The following is a 25212-nucleotide window of genomic DNA, read 5'->3' as shown; positions in this document are numbered from 1 at the left end:
AATTGAGACTAGCTAATTCTGTCAAACGATTTGGTGACTTCATTTTCTCTAGGTACAATTTTCGTTTTATTTTTAAATCTTGAGCCAAATTGGCTTTTAACATAAAATGACAGAATCAGCCATTTGGAATCATTTATAAAGACATGTCAGACATTCTAAAGTTTGCCAGCTTATTATCCTCAAGTGATACTTACTGGTTTAAATATATGAAATGTTCTCAAATATAGCAAGGTGCAATAAAAGCTATAAATATTTAAGTATTAGCTACTGTCCATTGGGTAGGTGAAGAAATAGATGATGTGGCTTATCTAAACTAATTACCAAAGGGAAGAGAGAAGCTTTTAATCCTTTCTGGAACAAAGCAGAATTAAATATTCATTAGAAGAAGGAATAGCAGAATTATAGGTAAATAATGAAATTCCCCTGGAATCTGTCTTTTAAAGAAGTTGGAGGGAATCCTTAATATATGTTTACTTAGCTCCTACCTGCGGGGCAGTCCCAGGGACACAGTTGCCCCAGGGCCCAGAAGTTCACAGCCCAGGAGAACACTGAGCATACTGCTCTCATTTTCTTCATAGCACTCCTTCTGAGAGAAAGAGAGACTACAATATGCCTTAGGTTCTAGATAAGAAACAAATTAAAGAAGTACAGAATACTTGCCACTCACCATACACCCCTTTGACATGTTTATTTCCATTTATTCATAACCCTCACCAGATACCAGATAACCATAACCCTCACCATATCTCACCAGATAACCCATAGCATTATCTTTTTTCACTGCCTTATTTATTAGTTCTCAGATAATCTGAAGGAGAACGGATCTGAGCTTTTTTTCACAAACCTGTAGAAGGTTCGTGTTAAATTCCAGGGAAACTATGGACAGATCTTTTTTTAGATAGAGTTGACATTCCCAGTAAAGACAAAAAGTTTCCTGACTGAGTGTGAAAAGTATGGAATGACGCAGCAGTCTAAAAACTATGTTGAAAGGATGAGTAAGTTCTAGAGATCTGCTGTGCAGTATTGTGCCTAGAGTTAACAATACTGAGTTGGTTGAAAATTTAAGATGATAGAGCTCATATTATGTGTTATTACCTGCCCTCCCCTGACACATACCCAAAACCAACAGACTGAGGGAAGGTTGGGAGGTGATGGATATGTCTATTACCTTGATTGTGGTGATAGTTTCGTGGATGTATGTGTATGTCTAAACTCATCAAAGTGAATACATCAAATATATGCATATTATGTGTACCAATTATACCACCATAAAGTTGTTTTTTTTTTTTTTTAAGCTGTGGTTATGATATATGCCAATTTCTTGGATTTGAGAAAAAGGAGGATTTGAGGGGAAAATTCATGACACTCTCTCTCTGGCTCCAATCTTTCCTCCCCAAATCCTTGTGCAAATAGAATGAAGTATTAATTTTTCTAAAATTCTTCTTTCATTATTCCATTCCCCTGCTCAGAAACTTTTGATGACATTTCACTTCTAAATGGAACAAAGTTCCCCACTCCTAACATAACCTTCAAAGTTTTTCACTGTCCAGTTTCAGCCTTTCTTTCTTACCTTTTCCTAGCTATCACTGCCTATAAAAACCTCCCCTCTGAATGCCACTGATTTAACCATGCATTGGCTGTGTCTTGTGTCCTCATGCACTGGATATATCTTGGTAAAGAGCAGCAGCTGCTTATACCTGTTATTGGACAATAGCAGTCATAGTGTTTGATAAATAGTTGATTAATACATATTAATATTTATCTCCTGTGGCTGTTAGATCTGTGAGTTCATCCCCTAGAAAATATATACTGGACCCCTACCACTAACACCAGCATGCAGCCATGAAAACAACAGTCACTTCTTTGTGTGTGCATGTGCAGGTGCACATGTGTGTGTAACTTTGTTTTTTTGTGGGGGAGATAAGCAATGTAAAATACACAAACATATACAAAATAACCATGTCATGATGATAAGTTCTATCAAAATAAATCATGCAGAGGAAAAAAATAAGGTGATGGCCATGCTATTTTAGATCGAATAGTCAGAAGAGGTAGCCCTCTGTATTAAAATGACATTTGGATCTTAACAAAATGAAAGAACTATGCAGATATCTGAAGGAAGAACATTTCAGGAAGGTAAATAGCAAGTGCAAAGGTCCTGAGGTAGGATCAGGTACCTTAGGCTCAAAGAATAAGAAAAAAGACCAATTTAAAAAAAAAAAAAGCCAAAATACAGTATGGGTTGAATCAAGTAAGCAAGAGGGAGAGAAGAAGGAAAAAAGATAAAGGAAAAGAAAGGAAAGGGCTTTGATAAGCCATGGTAAAGAGTTGGGGTTTTATCCCAAGTAAAGTGGGAAACTAGTAGAAGATTTTGAGAGGAGAAGTGATACACCTTTTCAAAGAGCCATTCAGTCTTCTGGTATTCTGGTAAGAATGAACTTGGAGCCAGGGCAGAAGCAAGGGAAATGGTTAAGAAGCCACTGCAATAATTTGGACAAGAGACAATGGTGACCTGGACCAGGGTGGTGGCAGGGGAATTGGTAAGAAGTGACCAGATTCCGCCCTTAATTTGAAAATTGAGCTGACAGTATTTGATGATGGAATTTCATATGGAACAAATGAGCCAAAGATGTTTCAAGGACGTTTGCCTGAAAAAATTAAAAACTTGTGCTTTCATTTGCTGAGTCAGGGAAAGACAAGGGAAGAGTGGGTCTAGTGATGGGGTGATGGAAACATGAACTAAAAATTCCGTTTCAGCATCTTAAGTATGAGCGTTCTATTTGTGGCAGATGCTTCAAGCCCCACTCCATTTCTTACTGACCTACCCCAGAGCTCACCTGGGTGTGTGATGGCCATTTCTATGCGCCAAGTCACATTCTCATCTGAGGCACCCAGACACCTCCTCCAGTACAAAGGAGTTTGCTAGACTGTGTGTGGGCCTCCTAGAAGGCCTTGTGACCAGGAGTAACCTGCACTGGGAAATATTTATACACCCCAAGTTCCACATTTTGCAGAGGGACAATGCCCCTTCAAAGGTTCCCCAGAAGACTGAGCTCCATTTACGCACACTTCATTTACTTTATTCTCTTCCTGTTGCCCTAACTTCCTTTCCAAATTAAGAAGCCATGCCAAGACCTTGCGGGGTCGGCCTGGCAGGAATTTACCTTAACACTACCAGAGATCCAAGAAGGAGGTGGAAATACTCTTTTGGACATCAGGGAAAATGTCAGGGATAGAGACAGAACTGGGAAAGATTACTCTTTTACAAGCCTATTTGAAAGCCTGTTGCCCAAGATCTGAATATGGATAGGTTCCTACACATACTTGTTCTTTCCTCTGTGCCTCATTTCTCTTTTCCACGTGGACACACTGATACCCATCAAGGAACAGTCTAAGCTTTTAGCAGAAGCTCCATCAGATTTTCTAGATAGTAGTAGTTTGAATAGTGACGACAATTTGATTGCACCTAAGGAGTTCTTGAGGACTTGTCTTGGATCTGCATTTGCATAGGAAGCACATGGTTTTTACTTTCCCTATATGTTTATTTGGGGTGGTTTTAGAAAAACAGTAGGAGACTATGGAGGGCTGCCTAATGCCGTCCTTTGGTTGTTATCATTGCTTTTCAATCGTGGTTTGTACTCTACTCATACTTTTTCACTACCTTGGCTCAGGGCTCAGAAGCATGACTTGTATGCCATTGTATAGCCAGCAATAGACAACATGAAGACTGTACTCCCTTCCAATCAATTGTTTAACTGAATTTGACAACAAATATCTCTCTCATATTTTAACTCAAAGCACAATTCCTCTTGCATACATTGTATCACATTTCAGAGTAATTTCCTTTTTCTGGAAACATCCAGAATTTGATTCTTTCTGATGAGCCATTATTCAGATAATTGTAAATTAGTGGAATCAATTATATGAATGAGATTTTTTATTCTAACTAAAGAGTTAATCCCAACACCTAAAAATACCCCCATTTTCACATTACTAAAATGGTAATATTCTTATCAGTGGCTCTCACATGAAGTTTCAGGTGACTAATACATTTCCAGATGGTACTCATAATCATACTAACATTTTATAAAAAAATGATTCTATATTTCTAAGATAAATAGGCAATCTGTGATTTTTAAATGTATTACCCAATTTTTCGTACTCCATTTTCTTTTGTGAGATTGAGAAACAGAGCAAAAGAGCAAGTTTCTGAAGTCATAGGGGCAATGTCATTTCCTATTTTAAGAAGCTCTTTTTAAAGCACCCATTAAAAAACAGAACCATGTGAAATATTTATGTACACCTTTAATAACAGAGATGTAGGAGACCGAGTCTGCATCGCCTGTGCGCACATGTGTGTCTTCTATAAGGTTTGGAAGTCGGTCATCAGATGATGAAGGCCAAGCAGATGCTTTTATGGCTAGTTGAAGCTCTTGGCTCTTTCTCTGGGTGAAGGCACAATCATAAGAACCTCTCTTCACAAGGGGGCACTGTACAAACATCTAGCTCTTTTCATAGAAGAGCACTTTCTCACAGACTGGTATGAAGCGCCTCTGTGAATCTTTTAAGAGTTCCACATCATTCTTTCTGCTTTTTTCTCGCCCTGGCTCTTCTACCACTAGGGGGCAGACTGCTCTGTCCTCTCTAGTGAAATATCTGCAGCTAGCATCACGCTGTTTCGAACTCGATTTTAAATCATAGCATCATAGGTGTTCAATGATGTGTGTGCCCATGTGGCTTTCCAGCACTTCTCTCTCTGACCCTATAACATCTCAGCAATGTGTAAATTATAAGACATACTTAAGTTAACATAAATTCAAAAGTTTTTATTCATGGACCTTTGGTTGAAATCTAATCAAACTAAAACAAAACAAAACAAAACCCCTGCTGGGGAAAAAAGTGATTTGACTACCTGAGTTTTTGGTAACTTGTATTCAGTTTTATATTATTATAAAAGTAATTTCTATTTGTAGTAAAAAACCTGGACACTACAGAAAAGAAAGTTTAAAAATGCCAGTGATCCTAATACCCAGCCATAACACTGTCAATACTTTGGTGTATATTTTAATTAATTGGATTTAATTGTAAAATGCTTTTCATGAGTGATTTGAGTCGATTTAGTATTAGCAATTTCATAATGCACTTCTCTTTTATTGAAATATAATTGATACATAACATTGTGGAAATTTAAGGTGGCCAGCATGTTGATTTGATAAATTTATATATTGCAATATGATTACATTATAGCATTAGTTAAAACCTCTATCCCTTCACATAATTACCAATTTCTATCTGTGTTAGGAGTCATTAAGATTCAGTCAATTAGTTAGTTTGATGGTCATAGTACAATATTGTTGTCTGTAATCAATATGCTGTAATTAGATCTCCAGGACTTAACAAGTGGTTGCAAGTTTGTACCCTTCAATCACATCTTCCCTAATCACCCCCCCCCCAACTTCTGGTAGCCCCCATTTTACTCTCTGTTTTGTTGTGTTTGACTCCTTTAGATTCCGCATAGAAGTGATATCCTACAGTATTTGTCTTTTCTCTGGCTTATCCCACTTAGCAGAATATCTGCAAGGTCCATCTATGTTGTCACAAATGGTGGTTATTTCCTTCTTTCCTAGGGCTGAATAATATCCTCTTGTGTGTACTTACTACTTCATAATGCACATGTTAACAAAGTATTAACACTAACATCTTGGAAAAGCCACTCATGCTTTTTGCTAGTCTCATTGAACTGCTATAATGAGGCGGTATTAGAGTTGAAAATGCACATCCTCGAAGGTACCTGAAAAGTTGATCATCTAGATCTGAGATGTTCCACAGTCCCTGGAACAACTGAGAGCCCCAGCTTTGAACAAGACTCTGCAATACCTGCTCCTTGGATTCCTTTCCAAGTATCAACTCTAAACATGAGCTGAGGGTATTCAGTACTTATTTGTGTGAGTTCTTCAGCACCGTGGAGACTAAAATTAGGTTTCCTCCGTCACTCCTCCGATGCCATTTGAACTTGATCTGCCTGTCAAATAGTTGAGAAGGTAGCAAGCTGACTTTCCATAAACACGTCAGAATAGTAGGTGAAAAACAGATTCATTGATTTTGGGATTTCCTATTTCATTTATTACTGAAATCGACTCTTTTTCTTGTCCTTAACAAACTAGACTTAACTTTTATATAATATTCATTTAAAAATAAGGGGTGCCTGGCTCAGTCAGTTAAATGTCCAACTCTTGGTTTCGGCTCAGGTCTTGAGTTCAGGGTCATAGGATGAAGCCCCATGTGGGGCTTTGTGCTCAGTGCAGAGTCTACAGAAGATTCTTTCTCTGCCTCTTCTTCTGCCCCTTCTCCCACTCATTTCCATATGTGTGTGTGCTTGCTCTCTCTCTCTCTCTCTAATAAATGAATGAATAAAATCTTTAAATATCTGTATATAACAAAAGGAAACAAAAAATTGAACTCACAGAAAAACTAGAAAGTTCATATTTATTAAAGCACCTGATTTACAGATTTTATAGTATATTTTGTATAATATCAATAATAGGAATATTCCTAATTATCCCATTCCTTACCACTTGACTGAACTCATAATTTACTAAGAATTACTGTGTATGAAACAATTCCAAAAATGTATTATCTTGGATTATACTGAAAAAAAAAAAAACCCTCATGGTTGACTGTTTTACCACTTAATTTTGATTTTGATAATTCAAAATCTTAACATTTACTTTTTATCATTAACTTATTTTTGTTAGTAAGATTTAGGAATTCAAATTTACCAAGTTCTTTATATTATATAGGAAAAAAACCCCATATTGTCTGCCTGTACAAAGTCCACCCTTTAAAATAGACTGAATATTTAAGCATAGAGACTTATAATTTAGGTTTAACATAATAAACAATCTGTAAATATTATTCAGGTGTATTGTAACAGTACAGTTCTCATTGTTCAAGCCCAATATGATAATTTCCTAATAAGAAATAGTCTTTTAAATGTTACCAGCATGGGGCCCCTGGGTGGCTCAGTGATTGAGCATCTGCCTTCAGCTCAGGTCGTGATCCCAGGGTTCTGGGATTGGATCCCACATCGGACTCCCCACAGGGAGTCTGCTTATCCCTCTTACTATGTCTCTGCCTCTCTCTGTATGTCTCTCATGAATAAATAAATAAAATATATGTTTTAAATGTTACCAGCATAATCTAAGTGGCTGATACCCAGGTGTTCACTGTGAAATTCTTTCAACTTTTATGTATTTTTGGAAATTTTCATAAAACTATTTTGGAAAAAAATCTCTTTGATATGGCAAGAACCATATTCTACGTATTTTTCTGAAACAAATTTTATGTGCCCCACCAGGTTTTTGTTTTAAACATCTGTAATTCAGCTCATTCTGGATCACTAAAGGGCTGATTGGCCTATTTACAGCATGCTTATTTTTCTCTTTATTTGTAAAAGATGGCGAGGAACAGTTTGTCAGTTTTAATCTTGTGAGCACTATTGATACATTTTATTGAAAGAACGTTAACCACCATAGGTTACAGAAATGTTTTTATGAGGTGAGATTTTTCCTGGTTGCAAGCCTCTCTAAAGAGGGACCATGTTCCATTTTCTTTTGTATTCCCACCACCTAGCACTGATTTAGACTCTCATTTGGCACTAGCCATGAAACAAGAACTTCTTTATAAATGTGTCTCTCCTGCAGCCCTCCCAGTTTCATATGATACTATGAATTGACTGTCAGAGAAGTGTTTCCCCTGGGCCTGCTGCTGAGAAAAGTGTTTTACCAAAAATATCTCATTTGATTTGTTTTTAATGTTGATCATCTGAAAAGTCACCTTCTCCTTAATTGTATTTATTTTTTTCATAAACAAGACCTCAAGCCATTTTCCACTTCTATAAATATTTTATATTCCTTTTTTCCTGCTTCCTTGACACTTTTAAAAAATGTAAACCCAGTCCAATTTCTTATAAGGCTGGAGTTTTAGTCCTTGGTTCATTCAGTTCTGTGATCTGTTTGGGCATGATTGTCTTCACCATTATCATTAGCATGCATATAGCATAGTACTTGGCACATAATAGATGCCTAATATGTATGAATATGTATGTATCAGTAGATGAGAGGGAAGTAGGAAGAGAGGGAGGGAAGGAAGGAAGAGAGTAAGAGTTGTCTGTTGTAAAATTTCACAGGGAAACTAGTTTACTAGACCATATCTTTTAGGATTTTGTGATTTGGTTAGGTTAAGTTCACTCTTTGAATATCAAGAAAAATACTTGCTGCCCCAAAGCATTTCGGTATCTGGTGTTCAATACTGCTTTAAAAACCCATGGCTATGGTTTTGTTTCTTTGACTGCAGTTTATTTTATTTCAAATGTAAATTCAGTCCCTTAAGAGTTACATACTTATATATCAAACTAATATAGGTACAATTCAAGTCAGCATTTGAATAAGAATTTGCTATAGATTATTTTACTTGATATCCTCTGACCAATGAAATAAAACTGTGCTTTCTCCAATTTACATTTTTTTAAAGATTTTTTAAAAAATTTATTCATGAGAGACAGAGAGAGAGAGAGAGAGAGAGAAGCAGAGACACAGGCAGAGGGAGAAGCAGGCTCCATGCTGGGAAAGCCCAACTTGGGACTCCATCTCCGGTCTCCAGGATCAGGCCCTGAGCTGAAGGCTGCGCTAAACCACTGAGCCACCCGGGCTGCCTTCCAATTTTACATTTTAAAGGCAGTGCATTTAATAGAGGAAGTCCCTGATTTAACAATGGCTTATTTTTGTGTGGAGGGAATGGGGTAACTGGGTGATGGACTTTAAGGAGGGCATGGGGTGTAATGAGCACTGGGTGTTATATAAGACTCATGAATCACTAACCTCTACCTCTGAAACCAATAATACATAATGTGTTATTTAATTGAATTTAAATTTTAGGAAAAAGAAACAAAAAAGAAATGGCTTATTTTCCAAAATTTAGGGATAAGCTAAAGTTTCAATCAAAAAATAAAAAAATAAATAAAGTTTCAATCAAGGCTCATGGTTTACCACTTACCAAATTTGGGAAAGTCACTTCACTGAACGGATAGAAGTAAAATCAGTGAGAGCAGTGGAAGCAAGGGTCAGAATATGTCCTATTATCTTATGAATGCCCTAATTGTATAAATGTCTGTCATAAATTTCTTGGGTGGTCGTGAGGGAGAGCTAAAAAATGGCACCTTAAGTTTTTTGCATCCTGTTAGAAAATAAAACCAAAAAGCATAAATAGTTAGTTGTCTTTCACTGTTACTGAAAAACCCAGATTCCTATTTCAGCCCCTAGTGAATTGCTGCCATTGGTTAGACAGACTGCAAAGTATCTCTGTTTCTCTTGATATGAAACATACAGAGGGAAAAAGAAAGTAGCACAGTGCATTCAGAAACACTGAGGTTGTCCCTTTTCCTCAAGCCTTGCCATCCTCTGCTGGCCGCCTTTCTCTTTGCACCCCAAGACTCAGATTATCACAGCTGAGCTGCCGCAGCCCTGTCCTCAGCCTCGGTCCCCAGGCCTTAGAATTAGGAATCTAAAGAATTTGGGGAAACCACTGTAGGGAGAAGATTCGAGACAGGCAACACTGACTCAGGCACATGTCTCCATCATGTATTAGTTTTGTGATGTGAGCCAAGCTACTTAACCTTTGCGAGCCTCAGGGTTCTTAACCATAAAATGGCAACCATAGAGGCGCCAGGGTGGCACAGTCAGTGGAGCGTCGGGCTCTTGGTTTGGGCGCAGGTCATGATCTCAGGGTCGTGAGATGGAGCCCTGCCTGGGGCTCTGCGCTTAGCGAGGAGTCTGCTTGTGATTCACTCTCACCCTCTCCCTGCTCCAACTCTCTCTAGAATGAATATAGAAATCTTTAAAAAAAAAAAAAAAAAAAAAAAAGATCACAACAATAATGTCTACCTGAGAGCTGATTAAGATTAAACAAGGTTGGGATCCCTGGGTGGCTCAGCAGTTTGGCACCCACCTTCAGCCCAGGGTGTGATCCTGGAGACCTGAGTCGAGTCCCATGTCAAGCTCCCTGCATGGAGCCTACTTCTCCCTCTGCCTGTGTCTCTGCCTCTCTCTCTCTCTCTCTGTCTATCATGAATAAATAAATAATCTTAAAAACATAAGATTAAGATTAAACGAGGTTATGTAACTATTGTACATATTGCCTGTTCCTTTTGTGAAAATCTGGAACTTCCTCTATGACTCCCCTCTCCACAGAAAGGGAGCTGCCCTCATTCATTCCTTTATCGGTTGTATTCTAGGCCTCTGTTGGCGAAGAGTGTAGGTTTTGTACCTGGAAGACCCCAATCTTAATCTCAGATCCTCTGTTCCTTGGCTGCATGATCATGGGGACGAGTTACCTCAACTCTCTAAGCCTCTTTTTCTTCTGTCATAAAACAGAATAAAAATAGACTATGCTCATAGTACTATGGGGATAATATAAGGTATGTCAAGCTCTTATCACAGAATAAATACCAAATTAGTACTTGGTAACAATCATAGTAAAATAAGGAATTACAAAAGGAGACCCTGAGCTTGTGGTAACATTTGCTTCACAGACTCAGCCATCACAGGAGGAGCGTCAGGGTGAAGAAAGGGGATTTGAGGGTAACAGGAGTGACAGTACCCAGGAATGGGAAAGTTTATGAATGCTGGCTCCAATAAATGGATATCCAGATTTAGCGAGATATTGAACACTGTCATGGAAAAACTTCACAGTGCCAAAGTTGAACACATGAGATTGTTGTTATTTAGAGATTCTTGGTATTTGGGGTCTCTTTCTTTCTCCCCAGAGAGCGATTTAGTTTCTCAGCCTGGTAATTTCATCACTGCTTTTGCTTGTTTGTTAACATAGTTTTAAAAAGCTGAAAAGAGGCCATTTCTGCCCTTATTTGGTGTGTGGTCACCAATGAAAGCAGCATGAATTGGAGTTAGTGTTGCAAATGCTTTTTCAGTTAAATAACCTGTCTGCAGGATCCCTTAAGTTTTCTAAATAAATAAATAAATAAATAAATAAATAAATAAATAAATAAATGGAAATGTTTCTATATTTAGGTGAAGCCCAGGATTTTGAACAATTGTGAAAATTCCATTAGCTAATCTTAGCAGAATTCCTTGCCCCTTAATTATTTATTTATTCACTTATTTATTTTTACTTCTAGTAAACAGAACCAGTAGAGGGGTTTCATCCTGCAAATAAAACATTAAGATTTTGTTAAAGGACTGGACTGCCTTGTAAGATATAATGGCTTCATATGCTGTCCTTTTACACTTAGGATGAAAAGATTTCAAATAGATAAAAAAAATTATCACCCATCAAAATTGAAGATTGATACCCCTTTTGCAACTGGTAAAATGGTATTCCTACTTACCGTGTTTATGAGGTGACCCATTTTACAGTAGAGTTTTCAACACTGAAAATGTTTCTAACAGTAAGATAATAATTTTCCTAGCTGATCAGAAAGCTTGACATTGTCAGTAGTAGCGCTTCAAACATTCTGTGGTCTTTTCAAAAAACTGTGATGTAAATTACCCTATTCATCCCTCTCAAAACCTCTTTGCAGTAGTTCTTATTTGGATAAGTGAGGCCCTGAAACTTAGCAAGGTCAAGCAGCAGTGCTCAACGTCATGTCAGGTGGCAAGTTTATGACATGACTGTTGCTGTAATATCCTCTGTATCAGGACTGTTCTGCATATTTGCTCAATGATGCTTCATCAAAAACCAAACCAAACCAAAACAACAACAACAAAAAACCCTAGTCTGAGGACAGACCTATAATTCATATGGTCATAACAATGACAGTGTATTTTTTTTCTGGTTTTATTATTTTATTCATTTATTTGTTGCTACAATTATGGCTTTGTCGGAGGGAACATGCAAGGAAAGAGAAAATAAGTTAAGTCCTACCACAGCAAGATGTTTTGCCCTTATTTGGGAACACAAAAGAATGTAATACAGGTGATGCATCTTCTTGTCAAGGGGCCCTGTGGTTATTGGTTTTTTCATTCATTAAACAAACATCCGTGACTTACTTTCTAGGTCATTTGCTAGGCACTGAGCATCCAGTGGGAAAGCAAACATAGTCGATGTCCTTTAGATGGCCAGGTCCATCAGGGAAGCCAGATATTGAATAAGTAGTGATTACAAATGTGCTGACAGTGACAAAGAAGTGCAGAGTGCTGTGGAGACTTGTCTGGGAAAGCAGGGAAGGCTCTTGGAGGAAGGGGCTTTCAAAATGAAATTCTATAATCTACCTTTCACTTATCAGTTAATACCTAAGGAGAGGTATTTTGTTTTTGTTTTTGTTTTTTCCATCTGCATTTATGAATACAATATTGGAAAAGAAAAATGTTTTCTGACTTTTAAAAACTTCATACAGGGATCCCTGGGTGGCGCAGCGGTTTGGCGCCTGCCTTTGGCCCAGGGCGTGATCCTGGAGACCTGGGATCGAATCCCACATCGGGCTCCCGGTGCATGGAGCCTGCTTCTCCCTCGGCCTATGTCTCTGCCTCTCTCTCTCTCTCTCTATGACTATCATAAATAAATAAAAATTGAAAAAAAAATATTTTAAAAACTTCATACATAGAAAATGGGGCAATTAAGCAATCATTGACCCCAGAAGACTTTTACATACATTAAAAACATTACTTAGCTTTTTTTTATTTCAAGCGATTAGCTTATATTAATTCCACATTTTAAAACTATTTTGACTCTAAAATATTTCCTGTTGACTACTTAGAAAAATGTCTTAGAACTTTACCAGTCATCCAGTAGATGCTTAATAAACATAAAATGTATTTCCCTTACTGCTCATTTTTTCCTCCCTGACTTCTTTCCTTCAACCCCCATTTACCAAGTATTTAGAAGGAACTCAGTGCTTTTTTGGTTAGAAGGAGTTTTTACCTAATTATCTTCTGAATTGCTAAAAAGAATCCTAACATACTCTAAGGTAGATGGGAACCTTAAGTATATAGCAAAACATTTGGATTCACAATCTAGTTTTATTTATTTTTTATTCTGATATTTAATCATGCCTCTTGTCAGTTGTTTTATTCCATGTCTTAATAATATGAGCTCTTTAACTGCATTTTATTTCTGTTTGTGTCCTGAGACATAAATGAATAAAGAATGTCTTTGTAGCAGCTTAAAATACAGAGAATGCTTTCCTAATGCTCTCTAGACTATGGGTCCTATCAGAACTGTTAGCATTCTGGTAGTGTTACAACTTATAATTGTCTTCCATTTTACAACACAGAAAAAATGACCTCTAAATCAAGTAGGCACAAGTAAGGTTTAGAATGACTATTTGGAAGCAAATTAAGAAAAAGGTTAGCTTTATTTTGCAGCATTTACATTTAAAGTAATGATCAATAGCTAAGGGGTGCCTGGGTGGCTCAGTCAGTTAAACCACTGACTCTTGATTTCAGCTCAGGTCATGATCTCATCATGAGACAGAGCCTGAGTTGGGCTCCATGCTAAGTGGGGAGTCTGCTTGAGAATCTATCTTCCTCTCCTTCTGCCCCTACCCTGCTTGCTCTCTCTCTTTCTCTCTCTCTCTCTCTCAAATAAATAAATATATCTTTAAATAAAATAATTGATGGGCACCTGGGTTGCTCAGTTGGTTAAGCATCTGCCTTCAGCTCAGTTCATGATCTTGGAGAGTCCCAGGATCAAGCCCCGCACTGAGCTCCCTGCTCAGTGGAGAGCCTGCTTTTCCCTTTCCTTCTGCCTCTAACTCTCTCAAATAAATACATAAAATCTTTAAAATAATTATAACTGATAATTGATTTTGCTAATGCATGAGTGTAGTAACAACCCCAGTTACTGATACTGTATGAATACTAATTTACAAAGTGTGCAAGTCTGGTTGTTAACTTTCCTTTTGGCACACTCTTTCCCAATTGATCACTGTGAAAATAGAATTCTCACAGTGACACTCCAGAGGCAACCAATAAATGAACATGAAATGTGATTATTTGCTCCCAAATTAACTTCTGCTGCTTTCAAGTCTGTGACCAGCCTCAGTTTCAAAATACAGCTTGGTCCCGGGCCTATCTCTGCCTGTGCGGGTTTCCTGAGGCAGTGTGTTTCACCATAATGCAACTCCACTCATGTAACTCTGTGTTTCTCTAAAGTTCAGCTGACCAACCCCCACCTGTCAGAATAGTGCCTTGGTGTGAGCAAATGTCTATGTGGGGTGTGTTTAAATTCTTCCACTTTTAAATGTGGGACTTTCAGTTTGATTCATAGTAGCAATCTCCTATAAAGGAAATGCTGAATTTCTGTGTCAGACACCAAACCCCAAACTTGCCACTTTTAACATCTGGAATCTTGGAACCAAAATCCCAGAAATATTCAAGAGTCAAAAAGATACCTTATTTAGAGCTGCAGAGCCTAAGATCTACATTATTGGGAGGAGGTGGGCATATTGTTGAGCTTTTAGGAAGGTTAGGAATTATTGGATAACAATTTGGTGGAGGCAAAGTTTAGATTTCAGAATCTGGTTTTATTAGTAAATTTAGGGTGTAAATTTAGTTTCCAACTTGTAGAAGATTTTGTCTCGGGGATGGAATGTCTCTGCCACTGAATCCCATTTCTACTAATATTCTTACGGGTAAATAAATGTTTAACAATGACATGTTAATTGCCTTATTTCCTTTTCTACCCTTTAGTGCATGTGCAGTGAAAGTTATAAACAACTGTTCTTTTTTATTTTTATTTTTTTAAACAACTGTTAAAAACATAAATGGCAGCAAAGGTTCATCCTAGCAAACAACTTACTTAATTTTTATTTTTTGCCAGTTGTCTAAATTCTCATGTCAATGAAGTACTAGCCAGTCCTTCCAAAGAATATTAGCATTTATACTTGAAATCAAGTCTTAATTTTACTTATGATTAATGTCAGAAATAAGTAGCTTATTTCTGCGACCTTGCTGAAGCCTGGTAACCTACGAGGGGATTATGTATAACTGTTCAGGAAAAAATGAAAAGGAGGCAATGAGTAATTATTTAAGGAAGAAATAACAGTAACATTGGAAGATTCTTCTTGTGCCCATATACAATTTCACATTAGGAAAAAAATGACCAGATTATCCATTTCTTTGGTCATAATTTTACATACATTTATGTTTTTAATTTTTTTTTCATTTGAGGGGCAGAGAACCTGAACTGGGGGACAAAAGGAGAGAAACAAGCAGATTCCCCACTAAGCTGGGAACCCGATTCAAGACTTGATCCCAGGACCCTGAGATCAGGACCTGAGCCAATGTCAGACTCTGAACCAACTGAGCCACCCAAGCACCACTTATATTTACATTGTGTTATCCCACTGAAGGATTCTAGTTGTCCAATGTCAAGAATCAAGGGAGAAAAGAAGGAAGAAATACCTTGGCAGTAATGAAAAAGACAGCTTTGCATCTCCTTCATTGTATATTTCTTTTAGAAAAAGTTGGACGTCCTACAGTGTTTTCATTCTGCATTATTATTATGCCCTAATATATTATCAGTCAGATATCAGTTAATATAACATTCTTTTCAACATATAAATTGGAGTGGAGACAAAGACAAATGTTAGCTCAGATGCCTATGATTGGTTCCAGCCTGCTCGGGGTGATAGGGTCCATCTTGCCATGACTAATATAATCAGGATAACAAAGCAAGTCATGTGTTTTTGCTTCCAAAGTCATATGCCTGGACTGCAGCTTTTATTTTCTGGAAACACTGAGGCTATTTCACCTGTAAAATGTAAAATGGCACCAGTTAGAAGGAGAGCTCTGTCCTGTGTGGAAGGTGAAAGGAGTTCATCTTGGCTCATACCACCTCTCTTGCTCTTCTGCCCCTCTGTGTGTCCATCCTCACCCCCCTACCCCCCTCTAATGCCCACTGTCCCCCAACCCCACCTGCTCTCAGGGGCATCTTCCTCCCCACTCCCGGTTCTCCTATACTGTCTGACTTCAGTTTCAGATGAAGCCATGTGACTAAACACCCAAGTTGTTCGGCAACTTGCTAACTCTGCAAGGAATGTTTGCATTTTCTCAGAGCTGTCCTGACATGGAAATCAAGTAGTATAAAAGCATGAAATGATAATAGTGGAATTTCATCCGCCAAGAAGGGCAGACTCATAGGTGTAGACACAGGTACTTTCCTGATCTTTCTCAAAGAATACCTGAAAGGTGGCCTCCAATTTTGTTCTTGTGAAATATGGATCTGGGTACAAGAGCAGAAATGTGTGATTTACAAAGCCTTCAAATATTGCTGGTTGCTTCAGAGGGAACCTGTTTGTTTGTGAACTCTTGGCTCCTCTGAGTTTGCTGCTGTGTAGAGCCTCACTCACCCACTCTTGGCGCCCATCAGTCAGATAACAAAGAGGTGAAACCATAAAAATGTTTTCTATTACTCATTCACGGAGCCGATATGGGACCTGGCCCATTCTACAGAACCCCTGGTGTGCCAGATGCCACTGGGAAAAGAAGTGCCCTGGTTACTTCCTTGAGTTTTTACAGAAATTACATGAATATTTTGAACCCCTCAAGTATAGGAGGGATAGAAGGAGTGGTGTGGGTCTCAAAATTTGGCAGATAAGAGTAACCATCAGTAAACTCAACTGTTGGCCAATTTTGTCCAGTTCGGAGTGGGTTAAATTGACTCTCAGCCCTCCAAGCCTCTCTAATCTTATCCAGGAGAAGTGCAGTTCTGCCTCGGTTTACAGTTGAGGTCACCCGTGGGGCAGTGTTTGGACAGGGACTGATGGAATTATACTGCACTGTTAACATTAAATACCACTCCCTGGTGAGGACTCATGACGGCATTGGGGTCCTTTGACTCTTGCGTACAATATCTTGAAATATATGCCTCCCTGAAATGTGCTGGACTCATAAAACATGCGAAGGGCTCTCTTTGGCTTTCATCATTTATTTGATTTGGAAGAAAGTTGTTTTAAGGGATTTATCAGAGAGTGAAGAATGTTTCTAGGGAACAGAAAATGAACAAGAAAATTGATCTCTGTTGTCAAAGTCATGCATGATAATTCACTCTCCAAGGTGACGCGCCATCTCCTTGAGGGGAAAGCTGCCAAAAGCTTTGAAAGTGATCTGCCTGTTTTCTTCTCACGCTGACTTGCAGGGAGGCGCTGGTATTTCAAGACCATTAAATCCTTGTGGAAGGTTTGCGAATAATGATGCCCATTCCTGTATCTAAGAGAAATTGGAGTAAGGAAAATTGTATTTGGCAGCTAGTTGTGTGAAACATAGCAATCTTTGTTGAATTTCCCCATTGTAAATATGTAATTACTTGTTTTTTTTTAACAAAGGCTATTTACCTTTTTTTTTTTTTTTTAAGATTTTATTTATTTATTCATGAGAGGCACAGAGAGAGAGGCAGAGACACAGGCAGAGGGAGAAGCAGGCTCCATGCAGGGAGCCCGATGTGGGACTCTATCCCGGGTCTCCAGGATCATGACCTGAGCAGAAGCAGACGCTCAACCACTGAGCCACCCAGGTGCCCCATATTTACCTTTTTGTTGTTGTTGTTTAAACTTCACACTTGATGTACAGGTTCACCCACATTCAATCATACTTTGCATGCTGTGTGGGTGGGGGGGCAGGGGTGTATGGATTGGTGTGTGTTGTGCTTTTCAGGAGTGGCATGTGACTATGCTGTTTAATCCAGACTATATTTAAAAACAAATTTGTGAGAAAGTGTTTCTTGTGTTATTAATGAGATAAGGTCTGAGTGAAGCAAGCTCTGTCGCAAAGGGCAAGTGCCACGCAGCAGGAAGTCCTGGCCATCCCTTCCACCCCTGCCTCAGCCTGCTTGCCTGCCACCTCCTTGTCAGCACATACCACCACACAGAGGAAATGCCCTCACTCAGCCACAAGTGTCTCCTGCTCAGCGCGGGGCCCTACAGCCCTGGGGCCCTGCACCAACTCTGACTTTCTGCGGTTTCCAGCAACCTGGCACCCTCCTTACAAATGGCTTTTCTTTGGGATCCTCAGAGATTCACAGTGTCAGGACCATCTCCCAGAGCCAAGACAAGATTGCGTTTCTCAAAGTCCTACAGGTATCAGTCTTTACTCTTTGTAGCGAGGAAGAATGATTTTCAGTCAGTCTCTGTAGCCTTGGCACCCACCCCGCCTCCCCCACCGCAATATGCTTTTTCCCTGTGTTGATCTGTTTAACAACTAACATGCATTATGCTGGCGGTATCTGAAATATGAGTGACAAAAACATGAATCTTAAAAGAGGGCTATTTGGGAACCTGAGCAGTAGCAGGAAGTTGACAAACTGTAAAAGCTGATTTTGAGAGTTAAGTGGTGAACTTAAAAAAAAAAAAAAAAAAAAAAAACCAGCCTTCCCCTTACTGGCATCTGGAAAATAAGGGTATTAGCATACCGAATGGAGTTAGAATAGCCAACGTTGGTCATGCTAACTTCCAGTTAACCCCTCAAACATCAGGAAAGGGGTCTTGCTGGATTTTAAACAGGCAATCAAGCAACAACGAGGAAATACTACTATCTTGTTTATAAGGGTTTCCGGGCACATTCACGTGGAAAACTAGCAACTATCTCTGTGATCTAGATGGTAAGTCGGCATTTTAATCTTGTCCAGGAGAATGAGATACCATAAAGTCAAAACTGATGTTTTCGTTAATCTTTCATTCCTGAAGATTTCTTGTAGAAATTAAATGAAAAATCTCGCCTTCACGATCTCAATAAATTGTCAATGACAACTTTGTTTTACATCTAGGTTAGCTTATTTTAACCAAATAACTAAAAAAAAAGAAAGAAGACAGTGAGAAAGAAATCTTGGATTTCCTTCTTTGCTTGAGAATTCTAGCTATTTACAAGGAAAAGATTGATTCTTCACACTTTTTTGTTATTGTTTCTGATTGGTTAGTCTGTAGCAGTGAAGGCTGTTTCAGGAAAAGCAAATACAGTTGAAAGTGTTTGCAAAATCTTGAGAATATCTTTCTTATTTAGATCAAATGCAAGGTATCTGGAAACTACTAGGCCTATATAATGGTATGTATTAAATTTGTATTAAAATGTGTTCTGATTTACTTGCATAAAAACATTCAAATTTTGGTTTAAAATAATTCATGGTAATTAATTTTTTTAGGCAGTATGGAAGATAGTGCCCTTGAAATTTATTAGAGAACTATAAAATCAGAGAAATCAAATTATATACTTCACTTACATTAGCAATGCATAAGAAAACTTTGACAAGGGATAAATAAAAATTGGCAACTGAAAGTGTAAGTAGCAATTCCATTTATTTCTGTTTCGAAACAAAATGAATACCATTTATTTTTGTTAATTATATTAATTTATTAGTTATGAATACAGTTCAACATTAGAAATAATACACCCGACTATATGCTTTGCATTCTACTAAATGCACATCTCATGCTTATTATTTGCATTTCATTCTTCTTACGTACTAAAGCGTGTGCTCATCAAAGATTTGTTAGCACTGCAGTATTTATTTCCAATAGATGGTGGATTCTGGAACCTCATCATTGAGATCTGATAACAAGTCCCGGAATTTTGTACTTGTCTAATTACTGGATAGTGTGAAAGGAATAGCATGTTGGATTAGTGTTTCAGAAACCTTGAAAAAAAAATGCAGTTTAAGCTCTACTATATAATTTGCAGATATATTATGAAACTTGCCTTCATCTGGCAAAGTTACTTTCATTATCCTTCGGTCAAGTTTTGATCCTTTCCAAAATACAACAAGGAGTGGAATGTCTAAGGATGAATTTTCCATATATTTAAGTGCCCATATTTGTAGTTCTCACAAATATTTTTCTTTCTTTTTTTTTTTACAATTTTTTATTTAAGTTCAATTTGCCAACATATAGTATAACACCCAGTGCTCATCCCATGAAGTGCCCTCCTCAGTGCCCATCACCCAGTCACCCCATCTCCCCATCCTCCTCCCCTTCTTCAACCCTTTGTCTGTTTCCCAGAGTTAGAAGTCTCTCATGGTTAATCTCCCTCTCTAATTTTTCCTGCAACAAGTCTTTTTCATAAAAAAAGGTTAGAGTAACATCCTGAATCACCATCATGGGCCAGTCTCCTTTGGACCTTGAGAGACTTTGTCCCTCATGGATTTGCTTTTAATTTGAATGTAAATTGCCAATATAATAATTAAACGATTTATATATACTGTTTTTACTGTTCTGTAGGTCCTGTTTTGTCTCTCCCTTTGGACTATAAATTGAGGCCAGAAACTCCCTTACGTGTGACAGGTATGCACTAATATGCATTAGTGCATATTTGATGAAGCATCTTGCTACACTTAGTTTGTATGACCCTTTATTTGCAAAATCAACCCGTTGAATTTTCAAGGCCTATCACAGGCCAAGAGTCCAGTAGAAGGTTAGGGAACTCAGAGGGCAGTTGGCCACTCTGTTCTCAAATTTTCAGAGGTCTGCCAGTGCTCAGAAAGATTATGCATTCTACTGTAGTAATATACTGACAATAATGAAAAAAAAAAGATGGTTATCATATAGCTATAAACTTTTAACACGCCACACCATCTCAAATGAACCATTAATTATTGTATGTATGTATGTGTACACACCCACACGCCTACATACAACACACACACACACACACATCTTCTGAATGGCACATTTTTTATTGCATAGCATTCCTGAAGTTAAAGGTGTTGAACTGTTTACTGCAAACATTTATATTTTCCTGCAATTTTGCAATCCTGTTTTTGCATTTTTTTAAAAATATATGAGATCCTCAAATATGGTAATAGCTGAAACTTAGCTTGACCGTTGAGAGGCTTTGGATATGATTTCACTATTGAAGCAACTGAAATAACTGGGCATTAGCCAATATTTCTTCACTGAATTTCTCCTGTATAAGACTGTTGGCTTAGGAAAAGTATTTTATGTTCTGTAAAATCCTCATTTGTGTGAAGTATAGTATCATTTTTTTTCTTTGAAGATGGAATGGACATGGATGCATGATACTAGTGGTACACTTAACTTTAAGCTGGAATAGTTTTCTTTGACATTGTTTTCCCTTTCTTGCAACATTCAGGATAAAGGAAAGCTGAGTCTATAATACATGAAATTCAGTTAAAGAGTCTGCTTTGTTAAAGTAATAGCAAATCATATACTTTGGATGAGTATTCATCCCAGAGAAATAGAACTTTGGACAGTTATACAATGCTTAAAATAGATTTGAAAGTGGTTTTTCAGCAGTGACAGATTTTTGTCTTTGTGGGCAAAATACATTACTATAAAAAAGCAAATATGTGGGCAGCCCGGGTGGCTTAGCAGTTTAGCGCTGCCTTTGGCCCAGGGTGTGATCCTGGAGACCCGGATCGATTCCCTTGTCAGGCTCCCTGCATGGAGCCTGCTTCTCCCTCTGTCTGTGTCTCTGCCTCTCTCTCTTTCTCTCTCTCTCTTTCTCTCTCTCTCTCTCTGTCTGTCTCTCATGAATGCATAAATAAAATCTTTAAAAAAAGCAAATATGATTAATATATAGCTTATTAAGCCAAATATGATTTGATAGGATTACATACTCAGGAGGGCTAATTTTCCTCTGTAGATCTGGAGTGAGTGCCAGTCGTTATTAGAGCCACACCTCTCCAACCTGTTTGGGAGGAGAGAGAAAGAGGAATGATGTGTTCATCACATTAGGTTTGAGGAGATAATATAAATGAGTGAATTTATGTTGGAGTTTTTAAAATATATAGTACTTAAAAAAATTGGGAAGAAAATTATTTGGGAAGGAAAGAAAGAATGAAGAGTTAGACTTAGTAGGTTGGTGGACTGTGCCAACCCCCCAAGGGAACTATGCTGGGACATTTTGTTTTTCTAACTGTTACTGTTTAAAAGTATAGTAATGTTCAAGGAAACCTTAAATAGAAAGTCGCTCTTCAAGAGACGGTCTTGTTTTCCAACCTGAACAAATCACAAAACTTTCTGCTTTCTCTCTTCTCAGAAAGAGACATTTCTGAGAAGAAATGGGGGGAAAATGTGGTAACTGTGGAGTGGGTGGGATACAAATGGAAGGGAAAGTCATCCAAGGTACATTTAGGACAGATATGATTCCACTAGCATCCCACAGGCCAGAAACAATGTCTAGTTTTCTCATCTTATACTAATAGGGGTCGTGAGGTACACTAAATAATTGAGATGCTCAGAAAACCTCCAAATCTCTTCTTGCCCATAGTTTCAATGTCAACATCCCTCCCCCAGCATTTTAACAGATCTGCCAAATAGATGATTAATTAAATTCATTTAAGGATACTTGTACCTCTTGTAGAAGGGCTAATGGGTAAAATTTTTAACATGGAACAGACTGATCAGTGGAAAGGAGGATTAACAAACAATGAGAGAAACAGAAGCACAAAGGATATTCTAGCCAAGGAAAGATAAAGGCATACTACTAATACAAAAAACCCTCAATGACCCTGTGCTCTTAGAAAGTTATGTTCACATTTGCAGCTTGGATCTGGACATCTGATAGTAGCAGACAGGAGGCAAGGACAAGAAGAGAGTGTAGTCTCAGCCTCTCTGTTACCACTAACACCTGAGCCCTAGCACCTCAGTTGTTGTCAGAGTAGACCTAGCAATACCCACTAGAAATGTGGGCTGGAGCCAAGGACTCAGGAAGAGAAATGAGTGCCACCAACAGATCAATACACTGGGATGTAACTTCCCAGATACCACATTCATGCCTCTCATTGCATAGATTTTTTTTTTTTAAAAAAGCTTTTCAGCTGTAGCAGATATGATGACTCGTTTCTAGTGCCCCACAACTCATCTCATTTAATTCTAGAGGGAAGAGAATGGGAATCCTTACCACTAAAAAAGAAAGAAGGGATTGAAGGTGCAGGGGTCAGAAGCCACACATATACAGGAGGTCAGTCAAGTCTGCAGTAATAATAAGTAATGAGTAAGTAATACAATCTAATCTCTCATGGGCACTTACTATGTTCCATGCCGTGTTCCCAGGAATGTACACGCATTATCTCATTTTATCTCACAAAACAACCCTACAAGGTGGATCTAGTATTGTCTTTATTTTCCAGATGAGGAAAGTCGGCAAAGTTTAAGAAATTTGCCCAAGTCTGACCTACAGCCTCTACGTCTAAGTAGTCGCTCTGCTACCCTCAGTTTCCTCACCACATCTTCCCACGACCACACAAGGAGGAGTTCCATAGCAAGAGATGCTATTCTAATAGATTTACTATTTCCCCTTGGTTCAACTCAGAATCTTTCCCTGAAGAAAGAGCACCTTGTCATTTGATGTAGAACATGGCTTGGTGGTCAATTAAAATATAAACTTAATATCTGAACTGACTAATTGGTATTGGTCTAAAGCAGCGTTAAACAAGAAAATCAAAATATATAAGTATTTTGTGGGGCTCCTGGATGGCTCAGTCAGTTAAACAGCTGACTCTTAATTTTGGCTCAGATCATGATCTGATGACTGTAAGATTAAGACCTGTGTTGGGCTCTGTGCTAGGCATGGAACCTGCTAAGATTCTCTCTTCCTCTCCCTCTGCCCCACCCCTGGCTCTCTCTCTCTTCTCTCTCTCTCTCATTAAGAAAAAAAAAAAAAGAAAAAAAGAAAAAAAAAAACGTGTTTCTTAAATGAAAAAAAAAAAAACAAAACAAAAAATCAGTGATTAAAGTGGCCTGGCTCTATCCTCTCCCTGGTTGCTTCGTGGGCTTCCATTTGGCTCATTTCATCTGGCCAAAAATACTGGTCATGTGGTTGCATTTCACTGCCAAAATGTTGCTCCTTGGCCAGCTGTTCATTAGAGCCTGAAGATTCTCTGAGCTAAAGAGGTCAGCTTCATCCTGTTTCATGCCACTGGCATTGTTTTGAATATTAAACTGGCCTTCTTAATGATATTCCAAATTGGGAGTAATATTAGCATAATTGAAAAATGGGAAAAATAGTTACCATAAAGGCAACATAACAATTGTTACAGGAATAACAGGAAGGTTAACAGTCGTGACACATCACGGGCCAAGGTAGCACAGTATAGGGGAAAGACTTTGACTTCAGAGACTAACAGATGAAGTTTAAATCCAATTCTGCTGCTTTTTTGACGGGGCAATTTCCCTAACCACTCTTAGTAGAGTCCATGTCTGTAAATGGGAAATATAAATGCCTACTTCAAAAGGCCATTGCGCCTGTCAGTGAGAATATGTACACAAAGTGGGTTGCTTACCCCCCCCTTATCACACTTTCCACCATGCTTTTATCATTTTACCAATTTTGATCTACTTCTTTGTCAAAAAAGTTTATAGATTAGTCCTTATCATTGGGGCCACATTTGATTACAGAATAGTGCAATAAGCTCGCTACTTGTATGTATAAACAGCTTCATCTTTGAAAGGTGCTGTGGGGTAATGGTTGGGAGCTGGCCAGCTCCAGAGCCATACTACTGAGGTTCAAATTTTCATACTTTCCTTCACAGCTATGAGACATTGGGAAGTCATTTAACTTGATTGCCTCAGTTTCCTGATGTGTAAAATGGAGTGTTCTGAGAATTAATTATGTTAGTCATATATAATTCCTGGCACAGGAAAATACTGAAATAAATGTGAGCTATTATTAATAATACTAGAATGTAAGCTCCATGTGACAGTAATTTTCACCTTCCTTTTTCCACCTCTTCATCTTTAGTGCCTGTAAGTGTGTGTGACATAGTGTAGGTGGTTGATGCACACGCCTTGAATGAATGAAACCATTAGCAAATGTTTTCAGACCCCTGAAGAATGGGGACACCATGCTTCCTCCCCCCACATTCACAGAGCAGAGGGCTAAAGCTGAAGAGACACAAGAGTTCATCTGCTCCAACCCAGCATCTTACATTGAAAACCTAAAGACCAGGGCCCTTGAAGGCTCAGTCAGTTGAGCGTCAGACTCCTGATTTTGGCTCAGGTCATGATCACAGAATTGTGAGATCAAGCCCTATCAAGGCTCCGTGTTAGATGTGGAGCCTGCTTGGGACTCTCTTCTCCCTCTCCTGTCCCTGCCCCCAACTTCCACTCGAAAGAAAGAAAGAAAGGAAGAGAAAAGAAAAACCTGAAGATCTAGAAAGAGCCCAGGTCATGAAATTTGATAGCGTCATAGCCAGAGCTCAACACCATGGCTCTATGCAGTTCTGCACAAAGTTTTCTTCTAATGCCCCAGT

The 25212-nt window shown here is 38.4% G+C and overlaps 1 protein-coding gene and 1 long non-coding RNA gene across 24 annotated transcripts in view; one reads left to right on the top strand and one right to left on the bottom strand.

The window, feature by feature from the left end:
• The window catches only part of PDE4D (phosphodiesterase 4D), a 1385565-nt gene that overhangs the window by 1018044 nt on the left and 342309 nt on the right, over positions 1 to 25212 (top strand). Inside the window, exon 1 of one of the 23 annotated variants that reach the window (XM_077897900.1) lies at positions 17438 to 17526. The exons of 20 other annotated variants lie outside the window; for them this stretch is intronic. In XM_077897900.1, coding sequence (XP_077754026.1) covers positions 17453 to 17526 — 74 coding nt within the window. In that variant the 5' untranslated portion in view covers positions 17438 to 17452. Of the gene's footprint in view, positions 1 to 17437; positions 17527 to 17818; positions 18089 to 18441; positions 18610 to 25212 lie in introns of those variants that run through there. 2 more of the 23 variants (XM_077897899.1, XM_077897910.1) reach the window with 2 other exon arrangements.
• The window catches only part of LOC144314130 (uncharacterized), a 68742-nt gene continuing 60490 nt past the window's right edge, over positions 16961 to 25212 (bottom strand). The window contains exons 3-4 of the long non-coding RNA XR_013379820.1: positions 21577 to 21647; positions 16961 to 17222 (exon numbers count right to left, since the gene is read on the bottom strand). This is a non-coding gene — a long non-coding RNA (uncharacterized LOC144314130). The remainder of the gene's footprint in view (positions 17223 to 21576; positions 21648 to 25212) is intronic.

Source organism: Canis aureus, chromosome 5 (genome assembly GCF_053574225.1).
Source record: "Canis aureus isolate CA01 chromosome 5, VMU_Caureus_v.1.0, whole genome shotgun sequence".
Lineage (NCBI taxonomy): Eukaryota > Metazoa > Chordata > Mammalia > Carnivora > Canidae > Canis > Canis aureus.
This window is presented reverse-complemented; position numbering and strand designations above follow the sequence as displayed.